General features: G+C 49.8%; 3 protein-coding genes across 18 annotated transcripts in view; all 3 read right to left on the bottom strand.

Annotated features, from left to right (window-relative positions):
* The window catches only part of UBOX5 (U-box domain containing 5), a 46,657-nt gene extending 35,932 nt beyond the window's left edge, over positions 1 to 10,725 (bottom strand). For 6 of the 10 annotated variants that reach the window (XM_070801200.1, XM_070801198.1, XM_070801197.1 and 3 more), the window contains exon 1: positions 8,811 to 8,918. The gene's annotated coding sequence lies outside the window, so the exon portion shown is untranslated. Of the gene's footprint in view, positions 1 to 8,810; positions 8,922 to 10,482; positions 10,585 to 10,611 lie in introns of those variants that run through there. The other 4 variants (XM_019971957.2, XM_019971956.2, XM_019971955.2 and 1 more) reach the window with 3 other exon arrangements.
* FASTKD5 (FAST kinase domains 5) lies at positions 533 to 10,711 on the bottom strand. Of its 2 annotated transcripts, none has more exons than XM_019971948.2 (2): positions 10,612 to 10,711; positions 533 to 3,252 (listed from the first exon to the last, which is right to left on the bottom strand). In XM_019971948.2, exon 2 carries the CDS (start codon positions 3,213 to 3,215, stop codon positions 774 to 776), a length of 2,442 nt encoding a protein of 813 aa, XP_019827507.2. In that variant the 5' UTR covers positions 3,216 to 3,252; positions 10,612 to 10,711; the 3' UTR covers positions 533 to 773. The 2 variants fall into 2 exon arrangements, with proteins under 2 accessions (XP_019827507.2, XP_070657295.1); XM_070801194.1 differs by lacking the exon at positions 10,612 to 10,711 and adding an exon at positions 8,811 to 8,918.
* A 1,706-nt stretch (positions 10,726 to 12,431) lies between the features above and the next one.
* LZTS3 (leucine zipper tumor suppressor family member 3) lies at positions 12,432 to 22,251 on the bottom strand. Of its 6 annotated transcripts, none has more exons than XM_019971950.2 (5): positions 22,119 to 22,251; positions 17,593 to 17,749; positions 16,527 to 16,997; positions 15,324 to 16,190; positions 12,432 to 14,989 (listed from the first exon to the last, which is right to left on the bottom strand). In XM_019971950.2, exons 2-5 carry the CDS (start codon positions 17,662 to 17,664, stop codon positions 14,291 to 14,293), a joined length of 2,109 nt encoding a protein of 702 aa, XP_019827509.2. In that variant the 5' UTR covers positions 17,665 to 17,749; positions 22,119 to 22,251; the 3' UTR covers positions 12,432 to 14,290. The 6 variants fall into 6 exon arrangements, with proteins under 6 accessions (XP_019827509.2, XP_070657296.1, XP_019827513.2 ...); XM_070801195.1 differs by lacking the exon at positions 22,119 to 22,251 and adding an exon at positions 18,025 to 18,196; XM_019971954.2 differs by lacking the exon at positions 17,593 to 17,749 and having other exon boundaries at positions 22,119 to 22,243.
* Positions 22,252 to 22,879: the final 628 nt, after the last annotated feature.

The raw sequence follows: 22,879 nt of genomic DNA, 5'->3' as shown, positions 1-22,879 counted from the left end.
TCTGTGGCTCTAATACAAACCTCAATCTCCCTAGACTTCCTATTATGGGAGTAATAAATTTCCTTCTTGTTGGAGCTGCTTGCCATGAAAAACATTCTTCTACCTGGTCATCAGATTTGGGAACCACTGGCCCAAAAGGCACTCATATAATTCTACTCTCCCAGGTCCAATTTTAGGAAGAAAATATCCCTCGGAAAGGGGTTAGGGAGAATTATGCAAGAGAAGTAGAAATGCAGAAGAGGGAGCTAAGGGGAAGATATTAAGCTAATTCTGAAGTGGCTCTTTAAAACAGGAACCAACCAAATCTAAAGGAAAATGAAAAGGACTTTAATTCTAGGGGGTGTGAAGAAAACATGCGTGGGGGAAAAACGATGATGTACAAGATAAGCTGTAGAAGATTCTTACTTTAAAACAAAACATAAGAAAACCATTTTTTAAGAATTAGCTTTAGACAATGCCTGACTATACTTTTATCCTAAAAATTCAAAGCAATCATGAGATGAGGCTAGTAAACAGAAAGGAAAATAAGGAGTTTTTTGATTTTAAGATGTTTATTATTTACTTGTACAAATTAGCAACTTACACAACTGGACTAAGTTATAATTAATTCACAGTAATGTACACTAGCTTCTGTCTGCCACAGACAGGGTACAACTTAATCTCAACAGATGATTTTATTACCAAATCTACATTCTGGCTTTTGCAACTGTTTCACAATACCTGGTACAGTGCATGTCTACAGCATTAATGAGTAGAAATGACCCTGAAGGCCCTCAGAGAGCAGAGGTGAACACCTTCTCATGGAGAAATGCCAGTTTTTCTAAGCGAGTTCGTTTCAGTAGTGGGAGCCATTCCCAGTGAGATAACTCCACCACTCGGTACCCAAGTTGATTCAGCTGCCGCCTCTTCATATTATGCAGTCCAAGCAGATCCCTGGAACCATAGCAATACTGGTTCCTGTTTGTCAACTGAATAGCCAGCTTCACTTGTGGGGCCTGCAAGCAGGTCGCGGGGGATAGGTCAGCCATCTCTATGGCCCCCAATCTGTCTACCTTATTGCAAAGGGAACTTCCCACAGGTTTAGCCGTCTCCTCTAATTTCAAGGGCTGCTGCCCATTGTCTGACTCAATTTCCCCCTGGGAATGCCCTTTTGATTTCCCTTTTAGTAGCTGATTCATCAAATCATCGGTAAGGCTGACTCCCACATGCTTAAGCCTGAACTTGGCTACATCTTCAATTGGTATGGCTTCTCTGTTAAATGGTAATGGCTTCATGTTAACATCAAGCTGAACCTCTAAATCAGAAGATCGGGTATGAGGCAAAATCATATGGTGTTTGACATACTGGGGCCCACCCAACATGGTCTCAAGTAAAAAGAGAGCTTCTAGGAATTCAGGTTTTGAGTTCATATCCTTCCTTGCTAAATTCCATAGCATTTCTGACCCCTCTTGCTGAAGCTGAGAACTAAGACGATTGCCTCTGTAATCTGGACATTCAATGCCAACTGTACCATCAAGAGTATACAGCTCCTTGGTGACCTCAAACTTACTTCTCTCCTGAGCTAACCTGACAAACCCTGGACTCAAAGCGAAATCTATGAGCTCTACTGGAAAGTACTCAGAAAATGCCAGGCCCAGCAAGCACGTGAGCAGGTGTTCTGGGTATCGATTGAACTCAAGCATCTTTCTGTGAATCTCATTCATCAGGCTAGAATAAAACTCTTCTGCATTGGGTGGCTTATAATTCAGAGTTCCAAATGACCACAGAATCTTGGCAACATCTTTACTTCGACAGTATGCTACCCTAGGAGGCAAAGAAGCAGCCACAGCATTCATTACCCTTTCATCCAGGAAGCGTAATGCCGAGCAGGCAAGAGTCAGGTGCATGACACCCTGAACTCCCAGGGAAGGAATTCGCTGAGGAGCAATCTGTCCAAATTGCTTCATGAAATTTACGTGATCCACATGAGTGAAACGGAACATTTTAAGAATATTCACTAAGGCATAACTACTCAGATGCTGCATGTCAGCACAAGCCAGATCTCCAAATTTCCGCATGACAAATTCAGAGAGACTACTACTCGACTTAAAAAACCCCAAACAGATTGTACCAATCTCTTCTAAATTGATCAAATCTATATACTTGAGGATCAATGATTCTAGTTTTTGCATTAGATCCTGGGGTGCCTGACGACTTTCACCTATAATATAAATTAAGTGAATCAGCTGGGACAAGGATAGATCTTTCCAGTGCAAATTAAGATAACTAAAAAAGATCTTTAAAAACCGAGGTACTCTGTGTCCCAAGTACCGCCAGAGGTCAGCCACCAAGAGAAGTTGATCCAGACTCATTTCCCATACCTTATGGCAAAAGTGTGTTTCAAACACATCTAGCATTGAATGGGAATGAGGAATTCCTAAACTGACAAAAGCTTTCAAAATATTGATCAGATCTGGGGCATCAAAGAGATGTATGTTTTTCACACTCAGCTGGCAGAGCAGAGCAAAGCTGGTACTGGACAGCAAAACAGGATGTTGCTCTGCAGGCAAAGAACTCAGCTTACAGAAATAGTCAACAATAATTTGAGGCTGGAGATTATCTTGATAAACGGTGACTTTGTGCAAAATTAGTTCACCTTCTGAAACTGACAGAGGTTGACAAGTCTCAGATCTGTTATAGCTGTGAAGCTGATATTCTGGTCTTAGCTGGAGGAAAACTCGAGGGTCTTCAAGGGAATCAAAAGTTTCTATATCCTCTTCGTCAATTTTCATGGCCCTGGGTGAGTGCAGGTTCAATGTGCTGGCCTTAGAGGCAGAAGCCCTGCTGAATTCCAAACCTGGGAGGGTACTGCCGGTTGTCAGAAGCCTCCAAGAAGCAGAGGTGTTATAAATGTTAACTTTTCTGGCAAGACAGCAGAGGCTGTTTTCTGGAGAGTCCTGTCCTTTGTGCCACATGTAGCTTCTCATATTCCACCATGCCATACTTTGGGTTGCACTGTAGGTAAAAGGACTGCAAAATGTCCAATATCTTATAGGTTTTAACAGCTGGAGAATGGCTGCCATTCTGGTGTCAGTACTGATCATTCTAGCAGTCAGAGCACAGTCCTCACATGTCTGACCAAGTAATTTCTTGTTTATATGGTTCTTGATTAGAGCTGGTTGGGAAGGTGTTCCACACAAAGTGCCTGGAAATCTTCGGCATATCACAAGAGCCATGGATCACAAATGACTGGGCCAGAATTGGTGCCAGATACTGAAAAAAGGGTAGATGAAGAATAAGTGGCTTCCACCTATCTTAATACTAAAATTTACACACTATAAGACATGGATTAAAACTATACCACTGTCCACTCAAGTAAGTTCAATGTTAGTGAATGCCCAAACCACAAGACAGCATACATCAAGGAAAAACCCCATGTACCCTGCATAAAGGCACAGGAGAACCCCAAACCTAGGGTACCATTGAGCAGTTCTTTGGACTGCTCCTCAGTTTAAATTTCCTCTGTCCTCTGGCCAGACTTTCTTTACAGTTAGAGGCAGCTGTTGCACTAAAATCCAACAGGAATGAGGAAAGCAGATTTCCAAAAAGAAAGCTAAGAACAGAAATAAGCAATCTATTCCACCTCTTTGATATCAGCACAATTATACCCACAATAACCCCCCACCCCATTCCTCCTTTTGATTACAGAATTCAGTTGTTTTAATGCTACTTCTGTACCTTGTAGAAGATGCCTAATCTCCTCTCAAGGCCTACAAGAGTCTGAATCACTATCCCAGAGCAGTCACTGACTTGGGAAGTAAACTTGAAAACTCACTCACAAGGAATGAAATAGTACCATTTATAGAGATGTGGATAGACCTAGAGACAGTCCAGGTGAAGTCAGAAACAGAAAAACAAATGTCATGTAATATCACTTATATGTGAAATCCAGAAAAATGGTACATACAGATGGGCTTATCTGCAAAGGAAAAACAGAGATACAGACGTAGAAAAATTTATGGATACCAAGGTGGGGGGAGTGGGAGATGAAAGAATTGGGGGACTGGGAGTGAAATATATACAATATTATGTATAAAATAGATAACTAATGAAAATCTACTGTATAGCACAGGGAACTCTACTCAATGCTCTGTGGTGACCTAAATAGGAAGGAAAACTAAAAAAGAGGGGATATATGTATACTGATTCACTTTGCTGTACAGCAGAAACTAACACAACATTGTAAAGCAACTATACTCCAATAAAAATCAAAAAGAAAAATTCAGCTACTCCAAATACCCCCCCACCCCTAAAAAAAAAGCAACCCCGAAAAACTCAAGCACTTTGGTGGGGGACGGTAGAAGGCCTAGGCCCTGCTCACCGTCAATTCATGGGTGAGACACAAAGAGCATTTCCAAGCTGGGCTCAGGGAACACCAATTCATGCAACTGCCCTGCTGACAACAAGGGGAGCAGCAGAGCTTTCCTCTGGAGGAGGCATATTAGCAATGCTTCCAGTGAGTCAGGTGTTGATTATTCTGCCTGAGAGCAGCACAAGTTCTACTTTTCTTCTACAGCAGAAACCATGACAGGCTATGAAAATGACTCTGCCATACTCTTGCTTTCAATGCTTACTGTCTCTCCTTCTGCTTGAGAAATGCCAAGGCCTCACAAGCAAAACTCAGGGAGCCCTAAGATGCCAAGATATGGACCAGACACAGCTCATGATGCAGAAAATCCCATGAAGGTTCTGAAGGTGCCAGAATGATTTTCTGAAATGCCTAAGCAACTCCCCTGTCAGTCCCTTCCTTCCGGAGCCCATAGCATAAGAAACAGAGGACTGCAGGGCAGGTTAGAGGCTTTTTTCAAGTAGCCCAGCCACACAGGCTTCTCTGGATGGCAGGAAGGTATGCTCCTAATTTCTTTGTGAACCAAAACAGAATTCTTTCACACCAAATCTTTATACACTTAGTTCCATACTGTGGCCTGTGAACCATTCTCCCACCAAGTTTCAATCTGTGGGTCCAGATGCTATAGATCCAGTGTTAGCAAACTATGGCCCGGAGCCCAAATCCAGCCCTCATCTGTTTTTGTAAGTAAAGTTTTAACATTGCCAGGCTATTTGTTAAATGCTTTAAATGCTGTCTATGGAGGCATTCTCACTACAAGAGCAGAGTTGAGTAATTCTAGCAGAGAATATATGGCTTGCAAAGCATAAAATATTTACTATCTGGCCCTTTACAGAAAAAGTTTGCTATAGACCATTAGCTTACTCCTATGAATGCAAATGGCCAACTTTTTAAAAATTAGAAGACATCAGGAAAATAGTACTGAAGTGATTTTTTTTTCTTTAACATTTGATACTTAAAGATGATACTTTTTTTCTTTAACAGATGATACTTAAAGATTTATGCCTCAAAACGGAATCTCAATTAACACTGCACCTCAGGTATGGTGGGAACAAAGGAGAAACCAAGTAATGGAACTCTTTAGTTGACAGAACAAGGCTTTTAAGAGTACCTGTTTTGGAACCTGTTGTGGACACGACTGAGCAACTGAACTGAAGTGAACTGAACTGAATCTAAATTTAGGTCAGCGCAACGTCCAACCAAAGCAATTGTTCAAAGTCCTCCTTCTCATCTTGAGAACTAGATCTGAAGAAATAACTTTCATAAAAAGACAAATTTTTTTTTTATAATAACAAAAAAACTGAAAATCCATGTCTTTTCAGAAGGAGTAACCTGGTTTACAGAATAAGCGTGTGTCAGGCATCAACACATGGAAAGATTTATACAAACAGTCGGTGGAACAAACAGAACAAGTGACATCACTTAAAATACACCTATGTAAAAGGAAAGTATATAGCTGTTAGGAGACTTTCTGCTACACCTTTGACAAATTAACTTTTTCTCCTTTTTAGTAGGATTAAAACTGTTAAATAGAAGAATACATAGATTAATTTAACAAATACTTTTATAACTAATACAACTTTAAAAGCACATTATTTAAGTAACTTCAATTAATATCATCTAAGATTACTTAATGAGATTAGTGTATGTGGTCCTGAAATGAAGAACCATTTCTTGCATCATCAATGCTTGACTGGTATAGATCCAGTGTTTTGAATTATGTGGCTCTTTCTGATTTGCAAAAATACAGGTTAAGGGACTTTCCTGGTGGTCCAATGATTAAGACCCCATGCTTCCAATGCAGGAGTTGCATGTTGGATCCCTGGTCTGGGAACTAGGATCCCACAAGAACAAGAGCCACAACTGTTTTAGGGTCTCCACTGTGCCAAGCCCTGAATAAGCAGTTTCATCTGCATCAGTTCCAATTCTTACCTTTTTGCAAGGTAGGTTTTTATATCTCCATATTGTTGATAAGGAAAAAGAGTCTTCACAAGATTAAGAAACCTGATGAAGATTACACAGCTAAGGGACAAAATGGGGTTTGACATCAAAGATTATCTGATTCCAAATCCCACATTGTTAGTGTATTGGAGAGACAAAATGGGAGGTCAGATTTCAGACAGGAGGGTGGGGGCAGGGGGAGCAAATAATGTATAGGGTTTCCAGGTGCCAGGAAGCTGGAGTGTTAGAACTGGAGGGTTAGGTAAGCTCAAAAGCCCCTCATACCTTTAACAGTCTAAGATCCTAGCTATCACTAGTAATTACTACTTATAAAAAGAACAAAAAGAAGACATCAAAGACAAAAATCTACATGAAGGAATGAGTTTACAAGATGCCCCAGTATCAAGGTAAGGAGAACTATCATAATTGAAGATGTGAAAGTTGGCAAGAGAGATATGGAATCCGGAATTTACAGTTCAACATAGAAGGGAAGTAAAGAGAAACCCCAGGAATAATGATAAAGATTCCAGGACTACAGCTGTGAACAGACACAAAGAGCAACTAGTTTATGCTAGAAGAGATGAATATTACACAGGAGAGGAGACTGACATTTCTGATGGATAATCTGAGGATAAACAAGTAATTTGTTTAGTCACTAAGTTGTTGTGTCCGACTCTTTTGCAACCCCATGGACTGTAGCCAGCCAGACTCCTCTGTCCATGGGATTTCCCAGCTAAGAACATGGGAGTGGGTTGCCATTTCCTTCTCCAAGGGATCTTCCCAACCCAGGGATCGAACCCACGGCTCCTACATTGGCAGATGACTTCTTTACTGCTGAGCCAATAAGTAATAGGTAGATGGAAAACCAAGCCAATAAGAGCAACAAAAATTATTAACTCCAAACAATACAAAAAAGTTGTACAAGAATTGTTATATTATACTCCTTGCTCAGCTGTAAATAATATTTACATAATCTTACTAACATAAACCTTGAATATCCGTTTAAACAAAAATTTTGAGCAAACTATACTGGGAGGTTAAAGGGAGGGGAAAAAGAGGGAAACTGAACAGTAACACAAGAGACCTAGAGCATCCAAGTCCATAACAAAGAAGTCAAAAGATTTTATGGACATAGAGATGTTCTAGAAATCAAGAAATAGAAATACAAATGTTATTTATTTAGAGTACACCAATGAATACCAAAAGAAACAAACAAATAGTTGAAAAGTGTCTCTGGAGAACAAAAATGGAGTTAATACTTAGTGTTATAAGATCTGTCAAACTATTTGCCTTTTTTTTTTTTTTTGCCACGCCATGCAGCTTATGAAATCTTAGTTCCTGAACCAGGGATTGAACCTGCGGTGTGGGCAGTGAAAGCTCCAGGTCCTAACCACAGTGCCACCAAGGAATTTAACTATATAAGCCATGCACACATATAACTTTGAAAAAATTGAATTTACAAAAAGGATGTTCTAACAAGAAACTGTTCTTCAAGAAGACAACCAGTGAATAGATAAAGTAACCTAAATACTCAAGAAAAAGGTTGAAAAGTTATTTTCAGTACAAGCACTTCCTACTGTCTGTAGAACTTCTCTATGGATGCCCAGTAATGAACGATGACAAACTAATCTTAGAGCCATGCAGACACAAACTGCAAATGGCAAACAGTTAGCTACTCACTTTTCTGCCATGCAACTTTTAGCAGAGACACTATATCTGCTGCTGCTAAGTCGCTTCAGTCATGTCCGACTCTGTGAGACCCCATTGATGGCAGCTCACGAGGCCCCCCCCCGTCCCTGGGATTCTCCAGACAAGAACACTGGAGTGGGTTGCCATTTCCTTCTCCAATGCAGGAAAGTGAAAAGTGAAAGTGAAGTCGCTCAGTCGTGTCAGACTTTGCGACCCCATGGACTGCAGCCTACCAGGCTCCTCCGTCCATGGGATTTTCTAGGCAAGAGTACTGGAGTGGGGTCCCATCGCCTTCTCCTACACTATATCTGCGTATACAGAAATGAAATACAACCACTTTAGAAGATGAGTAATGAGTAGTGTAGAGAAGAAAAGGGAAGAAACACAAGGAAGATATAGAATGAATAAAGCAGAAGAGTGGGGAGAAAAGGCACTACAAAGAAAAAGAGGCCAGGATGTTTTGCCTAGAGACAAACACAGAGGAGAGTTAGTTCCTCCTTATTTAAGGGTTCCCAAAGAATCCATAAGAAAGCTGGAAAGAGAACACTAAGAGATGCCCAATTGGTTAACTCCTCATGTCTCCTCTAAAGGTTCAAATTTATGTGACATCATTTCACAAAGTCCCTTTCCTAGCGTAAATGCCCCAAGGATACTCCCCTCCCCATCTCCTCTTTAGGGGTCCTAAAGAACCAGAGTGGAGCCTTAGACACCACTGGACCAACCATGGCTGTTCTGAAAGACACTGCCCAAACCACCCTGAATGATGTGATTTCACAAGAGCGAGAAATCTTACCTTTCCACCTTCCAGGTACAGGTCTGAGCAAGGCCGAATAGCTTCGTTTTAAACTACAGTCCAGAAGTTAGAGGAGGGGAGCCAGGCAGAGGAAGGCAGCCATGCTAACTGTAGATTAAGTATATGACACCCTCAGCATATTCAATTTACCAGATACCAGATCTCAATTCTGATTTGATTCTTTTGCTAGAAAAACTTAACCCACTTATGTCCTGATAAAATTCTAAAATTACCACAAATAAAGGGATACTTCAAACTCCACTTTCATCTTATCAAATAATGTGTTGAGTAGTCCTGAGAATTAAAAAAACAAAAAACTGATTTTCTCTCGGCGCTGGAGTCTACGAGAGGATTAACAAAATCCCAACAGGTGAAGTATCTGCATCCACAATCATGTGAAAACATTTCCAAACAAACAGTTCAAGTACCTATCACTTTTAGGACAACCAAATATTTGATTTTATCGGTTTTCCTATATTTGCAAGACTGCATAGTATGGTATTTCAGAAAAGTGAAGGGGAAACATCAGAATTCTTTGGTATCAAAGTTGACTTATTTGCATGCCGAACGATAAGGCCTTACTGGGGACCTGAAAATATAAACTTATGAATGGGGAAGAAAACCATACTGACAAATTAAATTAGGCCTGTATAACAGCCAAATGCCTTGCTTTTTCAGTTGTATTATGTAGCATGGAGTTTTTCAATTTTATTCTGGTCTACCAGGCAGTAGCAAATTCATCCCAGAGCTTGCCTAAGGCCATTCAGAGCACTGAGTCACAAAATCTAGGCGACTCACAGAATGTGAGTAAAGCACAGAAAACATAAATTCAGATTCCAGCAGCAACAAATGACTAAAGCACAGAGGTTATAGTGCTCCAACTCCACAGGATGAAGAACCTCCAGGAGTCTGCTCTAAGTGGGTAATGAAGCATCACCTGAGTAGGCCCATGAATATAACTGGTATGGAGAGGCCCCAAAGCTCCCAGAGTTAGCAGAGAAGAGCTGTGTCATGGTTTGTACAGAAAGAAAAATGGCAATTATTTTTCTTATCCCCAGACATAAAAAAACGGAGGGAGATACCCATAATATCCTTAGGCTTGTGTAACCAGAAACTATCTGTTTAAAAAAAAAAGGCGGGGGGAGGGTATATATCTCGTATTGCTATTTACTGAAGACTCAACCTGTCCCAGGTACTAAGCAAATACCGCAGGGCCTTGCTACTAAAAGTGCAGCCTGTGGAGGAACAGCATCAACCTCACCTGGAAAATGGTGAGAAACGCAGAATCTCGGGTCCCACCCCAGACTTACAGACTCCAAATCTCCAAATTTCCAGGTGAATCGCATACATTGAAGTGGGATAAGAGGAGCGGCAAAATATTTCATTACGTTCTCACAAAAGCCCTGTGAAACAAGTACTGTTATTCGTCTCACAGAGGAAAAATCAAGGTATAAGTAAGAAGTGGTAGTGGTAGTCGTTTAGACCTGTCCGACTCTTTGCGACCCCATGGACTGTAGCCTGCTAGGCTCCTCTGTCTATGTAATTCTCTAGGCAAAAATACTGAAGTGGGTTGTCAATCTCTTCTCCAGGGGATCTTCCAGACCCAGGGATTGAACCCGGATCTCCTACATTGCAGGCAGATTCTTTACCATCTGATCCATAAGCCGCTTACCAAAGGCCACAGGACTCCAGGTATCCGAGGTTCTCCCTAGAGCTGGGCCTGGGGAGCTCAGGCCTGGAAGCGCGGTCCAACTCGGCAGGGAGCGCCGCCACGGCCTCCTCCCCGGCCGCCGTCACTCACCTGAGCTTGGCGAGTGCGGGCGACGCAACAGCACTCGCCACTCTCGCAGGCTGCGGAACCACGAAGACTCCTCCGGCTTCACCCTGGCCTCACAGCCCCCACTTCCGGTGAGCTGCCGCTACTTCCGGTTGCTGATCGAGTGACGGGTGCGGCCGAGGCTCAAAAGACTCTGTCAGCGTTTTCCAAGGACGTTTTTCCACGGGAAGATGTCACTGCGGAGCCAGGACCTGCGGAGGGAAAACCCCGCAGTGGACGGATCGCTGTGGAAGTCACTGAATAGCCTAGATACAGGTTCGAATCTCAAACCGCTACTCAGGGTTCTATGGCCTTGGCGAAGTCCTGTAAATTCTCTAAGCCAGATTTCTCGTCTGCACAGAGTGCTCTCAGGAGGAGAGTTAGTGATGGATAGACGAACCTGTTAGAAGAAATGGATTTGAAGAGCTGGTTGAGGCGGCCAGAGCTTTGGCAGATGAGCCAGGGTGATCTTCCACCTCCTCAAGTAGCGGGGCTCCCACCTGAGTGAGTATGGGCAATTAGGCAGGGAAGAGACTCTCGGGACTTCCAGGAGGACTTGGCAGCAGACGGCCCTTACTTTGAGGCACTGGAGACTGCTGATCAGGGTGGTCACACCTCGTCGGTGCCTTAAAGGGCTGTGAGGGGGACCTGAGGAATGGTGCTCCCTCCAGGGCACCATCTTGACAGGTAAACAAAATCAATGTAAGGAGGACACTTCACTGCGAGTGGCAAGCCTGGCATCCCAACTCCTGAGCTCTGTGGAGCGCACTGTTTGCCTCAGGGTGCGCATTTGAGGCCCTAGACCACTGACACCCCTTCTCAGAGAATGTTCTCTCACTGAAGCCAGATCACTGAGTTGCTGATTATGACCATCCTTGCCAGCAGAAACGAGAACGAGCCTAGGAGATGAAATAAACCGTAATTTCTCCTCAGCAGCTGTGACAACCCGTTCCTCTTTGCCAAATACTCAACTTCTCAGCCTCCCTTGAAGTGGGAAGAGCATCCGATTCAGTTCCAGCCCACAAAATTTAAAGGGATGAAAAAAAAATTTTAAGGGAAGGATGGTGGGAAGTTTCTGGGAAAGCATTTACTTTTTTGATAAAGTGCTGCTGCCTCAGTCAATTCACAGAACTGTGACTGCAGCCTTGTGGCATGGAGAGAACAACATGCAAAGGATGGGAGGAGGATGAAAAGTCTAGGTCCTTGATGAACCCAACATCTCTGACACTTAGAGCATACTTATGTCCAGACTGTATCAGGTGAAGAAAAATAAACCACTCTTTGGGGTCCTGTAAATCAGGTTGTGTTACTTGTGGCAGAGTACATTCTTAATTGAGGAGCTTTGTGAGCCTAACCAAAGGAATTATAAACATGCTTGAAGCACTTGAAGCACACGTGGGTCCCTTCTGTCTTTGGAGCCACACTACTAATTACAAACTGATTTTTAGCCTTCATATCTATATGTTCTGCCCTCACACGTGGGCTAATCAGGATGCTCCAGACTGTCCTGCATCACCTTCCTTCTGACCAACAGTCTAGTATCCAAGTTCTGAGCTGGAACTAGCTGGAAACCCTTTTGGCAACAGTCTGAACTGAAGAGAAAGCCCCTTCAGGCAGAAAAGTGGGAGCACTACTCTTCCTGGACAACATGGAGGAGATTGGTCTTTGATCCAACCTCCTGGCATGGCCCAGTGAGCACCTCCGGTCTCACGTCTCCTCTGGAGTGTTTATTCCAGCTTTGCCCTCCACACTCCCCTCACCCAGCCTCACCTCCCACACCTGCAGACACAAGCATGCCAAAAAAGTGCCACTCAAGAGGCTTTCTCCATTTTATTTCTTTGGGAAAAGAAAACGAAGTCTTTCCATCACATATGGTAGAGATATATATTTATATATATTTATATATAATTTCTTTTGTGGTTGGAAATCCCAAAGCTGAGTCTGTTCATTTTTTTCTACTTTTTTTTTTTTCATACTAATGCCTCCTCTTCCTCCTGCCCCTCTGGCCCAGGCCCAGGTTCTGGGGCCGGTGCAATGAAGGGTGAGTGGAATGGGCAGTGATTGCCAGGACAGCCCCCCACCCAGCTCAGAGAACTGGTAAGGGGCACCAGAAGGGGCTGTGCAGAACAGAGGCCACAAGGGCACTCCTGTTTGTGTGTGGGGTGCACAGCTCGTTAAACAGTCACCAGTCATGAGAGGAGGCTGGTCAGGGGTCGGGGGATTGCTCACAGTAGTTGCCAGCTCCCTCCAGCCTGCCCCACAAACCCAGTCTTGGGGGTGGGAAGGAGAGAGTTAAAAGAAAAATACAAGGGCCGAGGGCCAAACCTCCTCCGATTTTTATTGCTGGTGTGTTAGAAATTTGCCTTTCCCTTCTTACTTTGGGAGATGGACTCTAAGAGGGCCCCCAGAGGAGGAAGTGACTGGCTGCCCCAACCCCCACTAATGGCCATGCCAGGACTACCCTGGGCAAACACTGGGCTACCTCAGGCCTCTTGGACCCAGGGGTCAGTGATTCTCTCAGTTCAGCCTTGCTCTTCAAGAGCAATCATAGTTACCCCCCCACCCCCCAAAACAAGGGCCTTGGGCTCAGGCTTGGGCCCAAAGGAGCTAGGAAGTGGGCAGTGCACCAAAGATCAAGCAGAGTTTTCTACTGGAAGAAAAGGTGAGGTTTAGGGGAAGAGGTGGCCTAGACAATGATGTTCTGAGCATGAAAGCAGTAGGCTGAGCACGAAAGCAGAAGGTGGCTGAGGGAATCAAGTGGGAAGACATAGGAGGACATCACAGACACTCATAGGACCTCAGAAACTCGATGAGGGGAGTGCCTGAGAGGCAGGTGGCACTTAATAACTGTAGTTAGAGCTGGATAGTGGCCCTGGGTGTGGGGTCAGCCAAGCAAATGGGGCTGTTGTCCTACAGGATCCTGGTCAGAGGGGTGAGGGTAGAGCTAAGAAGCCTCCAGGTGACCCTTTCCAAGAACAGGACAGCAGATCTTCCCTGGGTACCAAGCCTCCAGCCTCAGCCCTTACCTCCTCCAACATACACATATAGACACACACTCAGGACTAGCCCAGGCTGTAGACCTTGGCAGGGAGGGGCTAGGCAGGTAGCCCTCTCAACAGCAGGCAGGCCATCTGCTCCCACGTGTCCTGCCAATCTGCCCAGGGAGGGAGAAGAGTGCAGGAAAGAGGGAGGCCAGGAGCCCAGTGTCAGCTTTGGCAGACCCCACACAGTCCCCCTCAGGCTACATGGCCTAGGAGATTGGTACAGAGAGCATCTCTGGACACAGGGTGGCCGACAGTAGCAGCCCAGACCCACCAAGGGGCTGGGCACCTCATGGCTCTGCAAGGCCTGCCACCTCTCCAACAAGGGAGCGCCAAGAAAAGGAGCCCAAGTTCCCCTGCTGCCTGGACCCTCAGCCCGTCACTCTGCCCTCCCCCTATTTCCTCCTTGGGAGGAGGGTTGAGTGGGCTGCCTAGTGGGGCAGTGGTAGAGCTGGGAGGCACCCAGTGAGGGGAGGGGAGGGGCCTGGTCACAGCTGCTTTGAGAACCTCTTTGGTCTGGGGATTCAGGGGACATGGGGAAAAGAGATGGCAGGGAAGAGGATACTGGGGACTCTGGCCTTTGACTGGGTATTTGTCAAAAGGCCACATGCCCAGGTAGGGGACTATATTTCTGTGGACTCGATGCGCTCAAGGCGGGAAGGGGTCCAGGCTTTCTTCTCCTCCCCATGTTGGGGTGTAGGTGTGCTGGCACCTCCCGCAGCCCCTCGCTCTCGCAGCCGGCGCTCCAGCTGCTGGTTCCGCTGGTACATCTCCACATAACTCAGCTGCAGCTGCTTCTGGTACTCGATGACCTTCTCCTTCTCCTCCAGCCACACTCGGCGCTCCTCTGCAAAGCTGGCACCCTGGCGCTCCCGGGCTCGCCGCTCAGCTGCCAGCTCAGCCTGCAGCCGCCCCACCTCCCGCCGCAGGGCCCTCGTCCCACTCTCCCCACCAGCATCCGCCTCCCCATCCAAGGAAACCAAGGAAGCGGCAGCAGCCACCCCAGCCTGACGGCGCATCTTAGCCTCATCGCTCTCGCAGGTGGCCAGTGCATCCTGTGGCTCAGCCGGGTCCACTGGGGTCAGCGCCGGCTTGAGGCAGGCAGAGGGCAGCTCTCCCTCACCCAGCTCCAGGCTGGCCTGTTTGCTGCTGAAGGAGTCCCTCAGGCTGAGCAGCTGCTCCTCCTTCTCCCGCAGGGAGGCCCGGCCCTCCCGCAGCTGTGAGCGCAACCCAACAATCTCACTCAGCTTCTGGGACACGTCCGCCTGCGAGTCCTTCAGCTGCTGCTTCAGAAGGGAAATCTCCCCAGCCTTCTGGCATACCTGGCAGGGGCAGATGAGAAGAGAAGTCAGGGGGAAAGCAGAACTCTGCTTACCCCTACTCTAGCCCCCATATCCAGCCCCAGGGCATCAAGCTGCCCCAGGGCTCAGGGTCAGCTCATCACGGCAGAAATGACAATGCAGGGTCCCCTCCTCAGACTCGGGATGACATGGCTAATCTCACAGGGCCTGGGACTGCTCTGGTCCTCACAGACACTGCCAACTGATGCGGCCGCAATCTTCACTCCCCTTGTGATAATTGTGGGCTGCTACTCTGGTTTTCTCCAGAGAGACAGAAGAAGGGGACACAGGGAGATGCCCACGCCCCAGTCTGCACCTCCCACTTAGTTTCCTCCATCCGGGGCAGGAAGTCGGCCTGTTCCTTCTGGCAGGCGGCAACCTTGTCCTCAAGCTCTTCCCGCTGCCGCATCAGCCGGGCTGCCTCCTCCTGTAGCTGCTTCTTGTCCTGCTGCAGCCGCAGCACCTGTAGCTGCAGGCCTTGCTGGGCACGCTGGGCGCGCCGGGCCACCTGCTGCAGCTTGCCACTGCAGCCCTGCCGCAGCTCAGCCAGCTCACGCTCCCAGGCCTTCTGACGCTCCTCCAGCACCTGAGCCACCGCCGCCTCGCTCTGCTCCAGGCTACGCCGCAGAGCTGCCACCTCCTGCTCCTTCTCCCACAGCCGCTCCTCTAGCTCCTGGATCAGAGCACTGGGCGAAGGTGGTGAGCAGGCCGTAAATGGCAGGCCTCCTCCTCCACCCTCCCCTGATCCCAGGTGACCTGGTCGCCCCATGGATGAGGATGACCCACTCTTGCTGGAGGCCCGCCCACTGTCGGACGTTGCCAGGTCCTGGTAGCCCGACCCACCACCACTGCTGCCACCACCACTGCCACTACCATAGCTGGCAGTGCCAATGCGGTTGATGTGGCTGGTGGAGGCACTGAGGGGTGCCAGGTGCTGGCTATAGCTGGAACTGTAGGTGGGCAGGCTTGTGAGTGAGTTCCGGCCTGAGTCTGAGAGGCCGCTCCCACCCCCGCCCGCTGGGGTCATGGTCCGAGACTTGTCCAGTCCACCCTTGAGGCCACCAGGGCCCTGTCGTCCCTCAGGGGTCCCGTTGGTCTGTGGGGGACACAAGTTCTGCATGGAGTGGAAGTTCTTGGGTACAACAGGCTTGAAGGCCGAAGGCCGAACTAGCGGCTCTGAGCACTGCACAAAAGCAAGGAAGAGGGAGTAGGCATCAGGATGGGGCCTTAGCCTTGGCCCCAGTCTTTCCCTCTGATCTAGACTTGTCCAGCCCCACCTCCACCCCCACTGGACCTCCATCCTGGGAGTCTCTCATGGCTGGAGTCTTACCTTATGTTCACCACCTGCCCCCCTCACAGCCAATTCTCCACCCAAGGCCCACCAGCTGGACTTGACCCCCAAGGCTCCCCAATCCACCTTCTATCTCAGTCCCTAAAGCTCAAAAACATCCAAGAAGGCCCGCTTCACCCTCTTCTCTGTGTTGCCACCTATCCCCAGAAAATGGCCGTGAGGACTGACCTGGTCTAGCTTGCCAGAGGCGGCCAGGAGCTTGGGCGGGTGGCTGGGCTCACGATATTGTGGTGGGGCCTTATCACTGCCGCCACTGCTGCTGCTGCCGCCGCTGCTGCCCACCACATTGCCGCAGACATCCGTGTGGTCGCTGCCCCGTAGCTCGCCATTGAGGTAGAGTGAATTGGCGAGAGCCTTGTCCTCTGAGGGGTAGCGGCCTGGCCTCTCCCTGCTGACCCCACTGCTACGGGGACCAGGGAAACTGCCCTGGTTGCTCCCACCCCCCGTGCGGGTGCCCACACTTTTCATGGCAAACTCCTGGGTGTGGGCCACTCCACTGCCCACACTGCCCATGGCCAGGCGAGGGTCTGGGGGTCCGAGCTCAGAGGGCCGAGGGGCGAAGGCCAGGAGAGGATCTCGCCCTGGGTCAGCACGCACAGGCAGTGTCTCCAGCTTCGCCATGACTAAGCCAGGGGGGCACTGTGGGCACAAGTAGGAAAGCAGAGAGAGATCAGTCCCACCCCCACTCCCACCACCCCATCCAAGCCTGACCCAGCACCAGCTGAACCTGCCTTTCAGTGTCTCCTTCCTTATAGTGGGCCCAGGAGTCCCCAAACAGTCAAGGTAAAGGAATGGGGCTGGGGAAATAAGGACAACTTGGTAATAGGGGCTGCCCGTTGTACACCTGACAAAGCCCAACCCCTAGGGACCATACACCTACCCTCCTCCCTTTGCTATCTATACTCAGTATTCCACTCTTCAACTCCCACCTCAGACCCAGCTTCATCGTGGGTCTGCCCCCCAGACTCAGTGACCCACCGACCCCCAATTCTTCACTGCAACCTCAGAACTCAGCTATCCTTTACTCTGGGTCTGGACTCCTATATCCCAATCTCATGGGCTGGGAAGGGGACAGCAGTACCTGCATTCAATAGGGGACCTCAGAACTTAAGGGAGGGAAACCCACCCCTATCCAAAAATTGTGGATGGGAGTCCTTCCCGGTCCCCTAACCTAGGGTGTTGCAGTCAAGGACAGAAGTGGAGGCTCACTACCGGCGCAGGATCCTCTCCTTGCCTCTCCAAGGGGGTGGGGGGCCGATGGGGCCTCAAGCCTGGGACCCTCCGAGGCCCGGTCTGCAGGGGCCATGTGCCTCACTCTCGCAGCTCGGCACGAACCAGCTACGCGACTTTGGACCGGCCGACTGAGCCATCCCGGACTGCAGTTTTCTCCTCTGCGAAATGGGAGGAATGGAGGACCTACCTCGCAGAGCTGCCGCGTGCCAGGAACCCCAGGGCAGCGGGAGCGGGACAGGACGGAGGTATTGGGGGTAGGGTGGGCGGTAGCTGCCTGGGCGGCGCGCATCTGGGCCACCTAGGACATGCACCACCCCTCGCGGACGGCCGGGGACCGCGGTTGCAGCGTGTAGCAGGGGGCCCTTCCAGAGGTCTTCCCAACTTGCACGCATGGGGGTCTGGCACGAGAGGTTCCCCTCCCCATGGTCAGTACCTCGGCAGAGGCCCCGGGGCTGGTTGAAGCCGGGGCAGAGGACGCAGCGCTGGCTGCGGAGGACGCCTGCCGTACCTCCCTCCTGGCCTGCGGTTCCCACAGGTGGGCGGGGGCAGGGGCGGAGCCTCGGCGCCCAACGGCGCCCAGGATTCCGCGCCTGCAGAACCCCTCCAAGAATTCACTGCCTTCGGGAAGACTTCCTGGATTACTCCCCTCCCCCGCTCCTTGTGGACCTTGACCCTGCTCAGTTCACCGAGAATTCCTCGGAGCCCTTCAGTGGGCGTGCGTCCCCCTCCCCCAAGGCTGGCCCACAGCAGAGCCTCGGGTTACCTGTGCTCTGGAAGGCCCTGTTTCCTGGTTCCTTTGTCTCAAGTCCGTACCAAAGGAACACCTGCCCCAGAAAGCCTCATATTCAGCCGTACTGGGGCTGCAGGCAGTGCCGGCCGCGAGCAGACGCTCATACAAGTGCCAAAAATGGCAGGGGGCGCCCTTCAGTCCTTTAAACCCTGTCTTCCTTGTCTGCTAAGATGAAGGGGTACAGGTGGCAGTCCTGGGCCCTTTGAGTGCTGTTTCAAACTGTCTTCTACCCAGATGCCCACTTCTAATGCTGTGTTGAGGCTATCGGGTCCCAGACCAGGGGAACCAAACAAAACTCTGCCTTTCAGGTGTCTTCTGGCCACGCCTGGAATTACAGCCCGAAGTCGTTGGAAAACTCCCACAAACCAGTCAGCACCACTTTTGTAAAATTCCATTCTATCAGCATCTCTGCCCCCCCCGCCCCCCGCCGCCCGCCCCCCCCACCAGGTGTGGAGAACAGGCATTTACCACCTTCTTTCCTTAAGCTAACCGGTTCCACACGTCCCACAAAGCTGAAACATAGAGTAAGGCAAGAGAGGGTCCAATTGAAGTGCAAGTGCAGGTGAAAGTGAGTGCCTACTTTCATCGGGTGCCCTAGGTGCTGCTGCCAAAATCTTGATGCTCTGCTCACCGATAATGAACAGAAATATGGAGATATAATATCCCCCTCCCAGCCTAAACATGACTCCCTTCTCTTGCCATCTCTGGAAGGAGCAGCTGGGGAGTCAAAAGGGTGAAGGCTGGGTGTTCTGAGGCTTAGAAACAGTGGGACGATCTGGTCAGGGAGGAAGAACTGACTAAACATCATACAGATGGGGTCCGGGGGTGGGGCAAGGGAGGTGTCTGGACTGGGACACCAGGATGGGTATGACACCCTTAACATGACAGGAGAATGTGTGGGGAAAGGGGTGCTTTTTTGTTTTTGAAAATGGGTGCTTTGAGGAAGACCAGAGAAAGATATCTCTCAGGTATCAGATAGAAAGAGAGACTTAGATCATGAGCGTTCAAGCGTGATGTGGGTGGGGTCCAGCATGGAGCTCCAGTGGCAGAGCCCCTGAAGCCTGGGTGGAGAAGTGAGAGCAGGAAGAAGACCAGAAGGCAGGCCCTGAGGACCAAGATGGAGTATGCTTCAAGAAGGTAAGGGCACTCCTGGAGTTAACAAAGGGGCTTATTCGTAAAATTGGGATTGGAGAGGGTGCCCTGAATTTGGCAGATGGAAACATCACTGGTGCCTATGAGAGAATGATTTTGGGAAAGTGGTGCAAAGCAGAACCAGACTGCAGGAGTGGGGGGAGGTGGGGGTCTGGAGGGAAAGAGTTCCCTTCTCTTTTGAGAAGGCAGTAATTTAAGGTGGTTTGGAATCCAAGGGCTCTTTTCTAATTTTAGAATTTAACATGGTAGAAACCTGAGTGTGGTTATATGCTAAAAGAAGGTGTCAATAGTGAGATGAGAAAACTAGGCAAGGGGGTTCCACCAGAAGCCTGGGTGTGGGCAGGAGCAAACCTCAGGTCATGAAAGTGAGAGGATAATGTTTAGGAAGGTGCTTTGCAAACTGTAAGGTGCAGTACAAATATGCAATACTACCTTCCCTGAGATCCAGGAAAGGAGACTCTGACCATAGATTGGGGCTGATCATATGCCACCCTGCCCTATGGTTTCCCTGGATTGTGTGTGGTCCCCTGAAGGCCTGGGTGCCCAGAGTCCTGGATGGATGGAAATGAGGTCCCAAAACTGTTTCCTGAGCCTCCTATCCTTGTGGTCTTTCTCTGGGAATCATTGACCACCAACCCACTGCAACCCTCCTTGGAGCCTCACTCCTTGAAGAGCTTATTATAATTCTAACCTATTACTGTCAACCCCATGCAAGTGTTCTCTGCCCCTTGCCTCTCCCAAGCTCAGACTGCTGCAACTTCTTTCTACAAACCTCCAGCAGGGACTGGCAAGACAAGGAAGGGTATATATCTCCCTGATAGGCAGAAACTGAGTCCAGAGGAAGGGTTTGAGTTTCATTTGTGGGTCAGGGTCCTAAACTAGCCCAGGTAGCTGAGTATGGTCTGCAAAGACAACCTCATGGCATTAGCTCAACAACCTGGGATGACAGCCTGTTGCCTGAGTCTGCCTCTATTTCTGTCCTATCCACCCTTAGTGCCTGGGACATTACACAAAGAATTAGCGGTCACGAAGGGGGCAAATAGACTATACCTGGGAGTTAGATGGGCAGGTCCTTCCATCCTATAGTGACCACCCAGCCCCTCCACATGTGTGTCCCTCCCAAAGCTAGTAAACTATACCTTTCCCTTGGGGTCTCAGAGCCCCAAGCTCAGCCCATTCACCCCCTAAAGATCTTAACAGCCCCTCCTGCTAGCATCCTTGCTGGGGGCTTCTCACTGCTCTTTCTTGTTCTGCACTCCCTCCCCTGTGCAGCTACTAAGAGACTCTTTATAAAGGACAAAGCCAATCTTGTCCATGCTTTGCCCAAATTTTTTTGCACCAGGTGCAATATAGACACTTACGGAGGTATCAGCTCCAAGTGGAAATCCCAGTTCAACTGATTAGGGGTGGAACTGCATGCAGGTTATTCCACTTTGAGTTCTCACACCTACCTTACAGGAATCTTAAGAAGTGAATGTATTATGGGTAGATGCCTGGCATTCCTCTCAGCCCTCAGAACCACAGCTTGCAGCAGGGCCCCCAAGGACTCTCCTGCTGTTCATCCTATTTCCCTTGACCTGAGTCCCTCTCCACACTACACAAAATCTCTTCACAGCTCTCTGTGCCCATTCTGCACCCTTTAAGAACCAACCCAAATACTGCCTCCCAGGACAGCATCCCTGATCTACCCAGGGGGAGGGCTCCTGGAGCACTTGGTTCAGGCCACTCCAGGGAAATTTCATTCTGGGGCTGGCCTGTGGGTGCCCCCAGGAGGGGAACAGGCCACAGAATCTTGGGGTCTCTGTGCACTGATTCAGAGGAGATGCAGAGAGAATGCATGTGGGAGAATGCTAGTTATAAGCAATGCAAAGAGGCAATGAATCCCTTTAGGAAAATCAGGATGGGCTTCCAGGAAGGATTGAGGGAGAAAATGTATCAGGGGCACTATGGGGCTTTGGGGGAGGGGGTGCAGAGGTCTCCAGAACTTCTTGGTTGGGATGTGTGAGGGGAGATTCATCTTCTCTTGGCGACAAAGGGGGAAGGGGCTGATCCCCTAGATCCTGGCTCTGATAAATCCCGTGTTTCAGGACTGAGGGGGCTGACAGCGCCCCCCCCGACACACACACCCCGATCACACACGCGCGCACACACGAGCCTCCCACACGGGAGTGGGGGGTGGTGGTAGGGGGAGGGTGTTCGCCCCCACGGCCCGCAGCGCCAAAAGATAGAGACCCCAGTCACAGGCCATCCCGAAGAGGTGTCCGGGGGGATCTCTGCGGTGGGAGAAATCCCTCCTGCACCTCCTGGAGCTCCTCACCAACGCGTGTGGCCCGGGGGGGCGGGGCGCAGAGGGAAGAGGTGACATAATCCGGGCCGCACCCCCTCCGGCCGCCACCTTCCCCCAGGCCCTGCGAAGCATCCATGACATCATCGGCCTCATCTCCACTCCCTTCATCCCTGGGATCCCAGCAGTGGGACGCTCCCCCTCCCCAGCTCCGGGTCCGACCGAAAGAGCCTCGCGGTGTAGCGGTCAAGGCGAAAGGTCGGAGTCGAGAGGGGCGCCGCGGTGGGTCTGCCTCACTTACTCGCTGCCTCAGGGTCCGGCGCGGGGTCTTCGGAGCTGGCGCCGCCGGCCCGGCTCGCTGGCGCGGCCAGAAGCCCGCCCGGCGGGGCGCGAGGCGCGGGCCCGGCTGCGCTCCGCGCCCCTCCCGCTCCCCGCCCGGGCCCCGCCCACCCGCGGCTGCGGCAAACGCAGGTCCGCCCTCCAGCCACGCCCCCCAAGCTCGCCAATCCCTGGGCTGAGGCGGGGCCCAGTGCCTTAACCCCTTTATCGCTGCGCCCAGGCCCGCGCGTGGGACACCTCTAGTTCACCCACCCGCCTTCGGGGCGCTCTGAGCCGGCCCCGAGCCCTCTGCACACTCCGTGTTAACCCTCTATACTCTTGGGCTCAGCCCCCGTCTCTCCTCTTAAATCCAATAGGACAGACCCTTCTTGAACCCCACATCTTTGGCTACAAGGAGCAACTCCTCTGACTTGGGGAAGGGGCTCTAGATGCCGAGCTCCGCGCCCTATTCCTCTCTCGCTCCGGCTCTTCGGGTCGCGGCTTCCCAGCCGACACCTAGAGACCTTACTACTAGTCTGCAAGGTGGGGGCGGGGCGAGCCATCAGGGGTGGATACGACACCGCCCTTGGAAGACCGGCTCAGGCGCGGGGAGAAGTGGGCGGGCATTTGTAAGGTTTTGAGGGTCCTTGACTCCTTCCATCAGCAATCGGAGCCGGTTTGAAACTTGATTCTCACGGAGGATCACCGTCATAGAGGGAAGGGAGGGCGACCAGGTAAAAGACG

The sequence above is a fragment of the Bos indicus genome, chromosome 13 (assembly GCF_029378745.1).
Source record: "Bos indicus isolate NIAB-ARS_2022 breed Sahiwal x Tharparkar chromosome 13, NIAB-ARS_B.indTharparkar_mat_pri_1.0, whole genome shotgun sequence".
In the NCBI taxonomy this organism is placed as follows: Eukaryota; Metazoa; Chordata; class Mammalia; order Artiodactyla; family Bovidae; genus Bos; species Bos indicus.
Note: the sequence above shows the minus strand (reverse complement) of the source record. Positions and strands in the feature narration are given on the sequence as shown.

Bases quoted from the DNA above. Each gene is read 5' to 3' on its own strand.
- FASTKD5 (XM_019971948.2), bottom strand. From the start codon at position 3,215: ATGGCTCTTGTGATATGCCGAAGATTTCCAGGCACTTTGTGTGGAACA.
- LZTS3 (XM_019971950.2), bottom strand. From the start codon at position 17,664: ATGGCCCCTGCAGACCGGGCCTCGGAGGGTCCCAGGCTTGAGGCCCCA. The intron at 16,191-16,526 runs GTCAGTCCTCAC...GCTTTTGTGCAG, and splicing joins CCTCTGGCAAGCTAGACCAG to TGCTCAGAGCCGCTAGTTCG. The intron at 14,990-15,323 runs GTGCAGACTGGG...TGCCCCTGCCAG, and splicing joins TGGAGGAAACTAAGTGGGAG to GTATGCCAGAAGGCTGGGGA.